Source organism: Lottia gigantea (genome assembly GCF_000327385.1).
Source record: "Lottia gigantea unplaced genomic scaffold LOTGIsca_78, whole genome shotgun sequence".
Classification (NCBI taxonomy): domain Eukaryota; kingdom Metazoa; phylum Mollusca; class Gastropoda; family Lottiidae; genus Lottia; species Lottia gigantea.
In genome coordinates this window covers 1,498,263-1,502,348 of record NW_008710601.1, presented here as the reverse complement: position 1 = coordinate 1,502,348, position 4,086 = coordinate 1,498,263, and the positions used below count along the sequence as shown (strand labels likewise).

The window sequence follows — 4,086 nt, the reverse complement described above, 5'->3', positions numbered from 1 at the left end:
TTACTTAAATTTAATTCGTTTCAAATGGATTCTATTTCTAATAAGTCTGCAATATGTTTAGAGAAACAACATTAATGGCGTGCTTTGAAATGTCGACGTGGATTTCATAATCTAAATTTGTTTTTTTTACAGAAAGCATGACTGGCTTTGAACAGAAATTTTATTTTGTTTTGAATGCGTTATTAAGAATTCATAGATAATTATGCCGCTTGTTGACCTCAAATGACAATTGTTTTTTTTTCGCAAAGGCGTGCAAAGATGTCTGGTGTTGATTTAAAATATAAGGAGGAGCATTCTATTTTGTTTTGAGGTATGTTATTGAATAAATTGAAATAAACAAGCCAGATTATTAATATGTTCATCACCACTTAAACTACCTAAAAATATAGAAGACTGTTCTGGTTCATGTTTTGTATCATACTTCAGTGTGCATACATATCTTACGTGAGAAAATTCAGTGAATTTGGAACAATAATGGTGATTGCTTGACAATGTAATATAACGATTTGAATATAAGATACGTTATTAAGAATTGGATGACGTATACAGATTACTATGATGAGAACGAAGGGTAATTTAAGATGAGAAACTGGTATCCTGTAATCTCCTCTTATTAACTTTCCAACTATCATTATCACATGAATTGCTGCTTTGAACACATATAAAGCCATGATTATATCATTGTGTAGTGAAGGAGAACCTCCGAGAAAGAGTAACACAAAATCCGCTTTCAGATATTATCGTGTTATAACTAACAGTAATAGATGAGCAGTTCTTGGAAATACGTTCTATAATACACTATTAACTTATATACGTTACGGATGTGACAATTAGTCCGTCCAGAAATAATACCAGTCACATCTCATTTGGAAGGAATAACAACTAGAAATATATTCGTCTATGTAACATAACCAATTTAATATGGTCCTAAAAATTTCTTCCACACTCTTGTACACATAAACAATGCTACGTTCTATGGAAATCCAGCTTGAGTATTCTAAGAAACGTCCTCTTAAATTGAGCGTTTGCAAAAGCGTAACAGAAAGGGTTTATTGGACTATTGAGATAACACAGCCAATATGTGAAGTTATAAAAGGGGATACTAATACAAGCATAACCTTTACAAATTGCTATCACTAGAAGCATTATATGATACGGTGTCCAACACAGCACAAAAGCTCCTAAAATAAAAGTTATGGTCCGCAAAGCTTTCCGAGCACGATTCTCAGATTTTGATTTTCTTTCTCGCCTATTTCTTCGCCGACTATTTCTCGACCGAACAGATTTAACTAAATTTTGAAGGCGTCCATTTTTCCTACGCTTATGTGCAGCTAAGCGTTGCACACCGCGCTCTTCTAAAGCGTCTTCGGGAGAAAGATTATGGGACTTGTTATTTGCATTGTTATCACCTTTGTTATTATCTGTCTTCATTTCATCCTCCAACATGAACTCGCGTTTATCTTGTAAAGGAGCAGTGCCCGAAGGAGCATCCACAGTCACAGTAGGGTTCCCATCCGCCGAGTTGCGTCTCCTCCACACTGGAGAACCTTGCTCATCTTCATTATTGTCCGTATTGGGCTGATCAATTAAAAATTTCACACCTTCTGAATTAACAGATTGGAAGCTCTTTTCATCAATATATTTACTTCCTTTGATGATGTCATTTTGCAAAAGAGGTATGGACGATTTGTCCATGCGCTCCGAAGATGTGGAGTATAAACTGTCAAATTCAATTTCCCTAGTGGGTTGGTCCGAAGTAATCTCACTGGGGAAGTCCACACGAACTTCTGGAGCCGATAATAAGTTAATGCCAGGTATTTGAGTTGGAAGTAAGAACTCCACAGGGGATCGGTGTGGATTTTTGCAAGAATCTGGTTGTAAAGCATTGTTTATGAAACCTTCTTGGCCCTTGATCCGTTTGGCTTTATGATTTGTTAACGGAGTTTTACTTGTGCCACCAGCTCCAGCGCTACTACTGTTTTCATCATCTGAAGCGAATGCTGGGCTACTAGATCGATCGTCTTCCTGCTCTTTAGCTTTTTGTTTGCTGAAGCTGGTTGTTTTTGTCATACCTTTTGGTTTATTGTTTTCGATCACGGTTTTCTTGTTTTTATTTTTAGGTTGCGGACTGTCACTCGAGTTAGATATAGTATTGCGCAAAGCTGCATGATCGGCAGCCAATTCCATAGCTGATTTTAGAATTTTTTGTTTGGCGTCGGACTTCCTTTGTAGCTTTAATGCAACTCTGTATATTCCAGCGTAGAGAACGCACATAACAAAGAGAGTTATCCAATAGTATCCTAAAGTTAACAGAAATGTGAATAAAGGGTCGCTCATAAACTGAACTTCACATGAGCCTTCCTTTACAGTTCTTTCACCCACAAAATACTGCCATCCTATGACGGATGTGAAAAACACTAATGTTGGCAATATCCACGTGAAAGCTATCATCACTAAAACTTTCCGCTCAGTTCGCCAATTTCTGTATTTTGCGGGTATTTTCACCGAGAGGAAACGATCCATAGTTATAAGAAACACGGTATATTGCGACGTGAGACAAACAGTCCAGTCTAAAGCCAACCACAGATCACATAGCCAGGGACCGAGTGACCAATGGTCTAATAATATATACTGGGTCAATAAGGGCATCGAAAACGTTCCAATGAGCAGATCCGAGACGGCTAATGAGGCAAGAAAATAGTTTGTCGGTTGTCGTATACTTCTCTCTAAACCAAACGACAATAATACTAAAATATTTCCTAAAATGGTCAGCACACTGATACAGCCGGCTAATATTCCAAGTATAATTGATACCCACAATGGTTGTTTGGGTTGTGTTCCGGCTGTTCCGTTCCCTACTATATCGTTAATATTATCACAGACTATGGCACCTTGTTCGGCGTCCCAAGCACATAACGTCCCAGTAGCATTCTGATATGACGCTGAAGTTCCATTAGAGATGATGGAACTGTTTTCGGGTGAATACAATGATGTATTACTGTAGAACCCAGGAAGGCTGGTAGTGGGAAGACCTCCCACAGCACTAGATACAGACATGATAATGTCCCTTGATCCTCAATTCTTCTCGTAGTCCATTTTTATCAGTTCAACCTGAAATTAGAATAAATAGGCATGAATAAAACTTATGATAATATATTAGGAATCTATTACCAACACAGTGTCCTTTGTCATTGATTTATTGTTGTCCAATTGCTGAACAATTACCCTAAAAGCACTCTCCAAAATAAATAAAATTGCTCAACACCTGATGGTACTTCGGGTTTGAGGAGTCCACTACTTTTTACGAAAGTTTGGGTTAATGGAATTGTTTTGCATTACGGAATTTTATCTTAATTTTGAAAAAATGTTGGTGATCAATCTGTATTTTTCCATACTATGAAACGTAGAGGTGTATTGTACCACACCTTGTAGATCAAAAACATTTGAATCATTTTATTACATTGGAATGACTTAAATATCGTTTATGAACTTCAATTTATCAATATAAAGAAGACCCAATAACGATGATGCCTTCAAAGAAACTGCAATAATGCATTATCAGTTAAGCTAATGTCTGTCACTATAGTCCCGTGGCCTTTCCGCCTTCCGACAAAGGCATCTTTTTATGTCTTTTATCCACTGTGTAAGCCGACATCGTTAAGATTTTTATACCTCTTATATGATGAAATTAGACTTGGTATAAACCTGTCTACTTGACACGGGTGGAAAGGGGAAATTGATCGACATGGAGTCCCAGCCATTTAAACACAAAATGACAAGGTTAGTCTACTTAAAGTAATAGACGTTTAAAAGGTAACCTATAGAATATATGAGAAAAGACTCTACAAGCGACACAAAGCGGGGGTGGCAATAACGCTCTTCAAGATAATTGTATAGTTTCAAAGAGCTGGTGACCGAACATTAAACAATTAAATTCAAGCAAGTTCAATCAATGGCATGGAAGTAACGTCTTGAAGTACATGTAAGTCAAGTAACATTGCATTAATCATTGCGTCCATTTCAAACCAGCTGTCCTGGTGTGGGTTTTATAACCGAAACGTCTTTAAGGAGCATGAGATGAGCTTT

The 4,086-nt window shown here is 37.2% G+C and overlaps 1 protein-coding gene across 1 annotated transcript; it reads right to left on the bottom strand.

Moving 5' to 3' along the window:
• Positions 1 to 966: 966 nt before the first annotated feature.
• Positions 967 to 3,057, bottom strand: LOTGIDRAFT_132084 (hypothetical protein; the record flags this gene model as incomplete). The annotated part of the gene is made up of 2 exons (XM_009066607.1): positions 967 to 1,460; positions 1,899 to 3,057. The coding sequence occupies 2 exons, from the start codon at positions 3,055 to 3,057 to the stop codon at positions 967 to 969; spliced, it is 1,653 nt and encodes a 550-aa protein (XP_009064855.1).
• Positions 3,058 to 4,086: the final 1,029 nt, after the last annotated feature.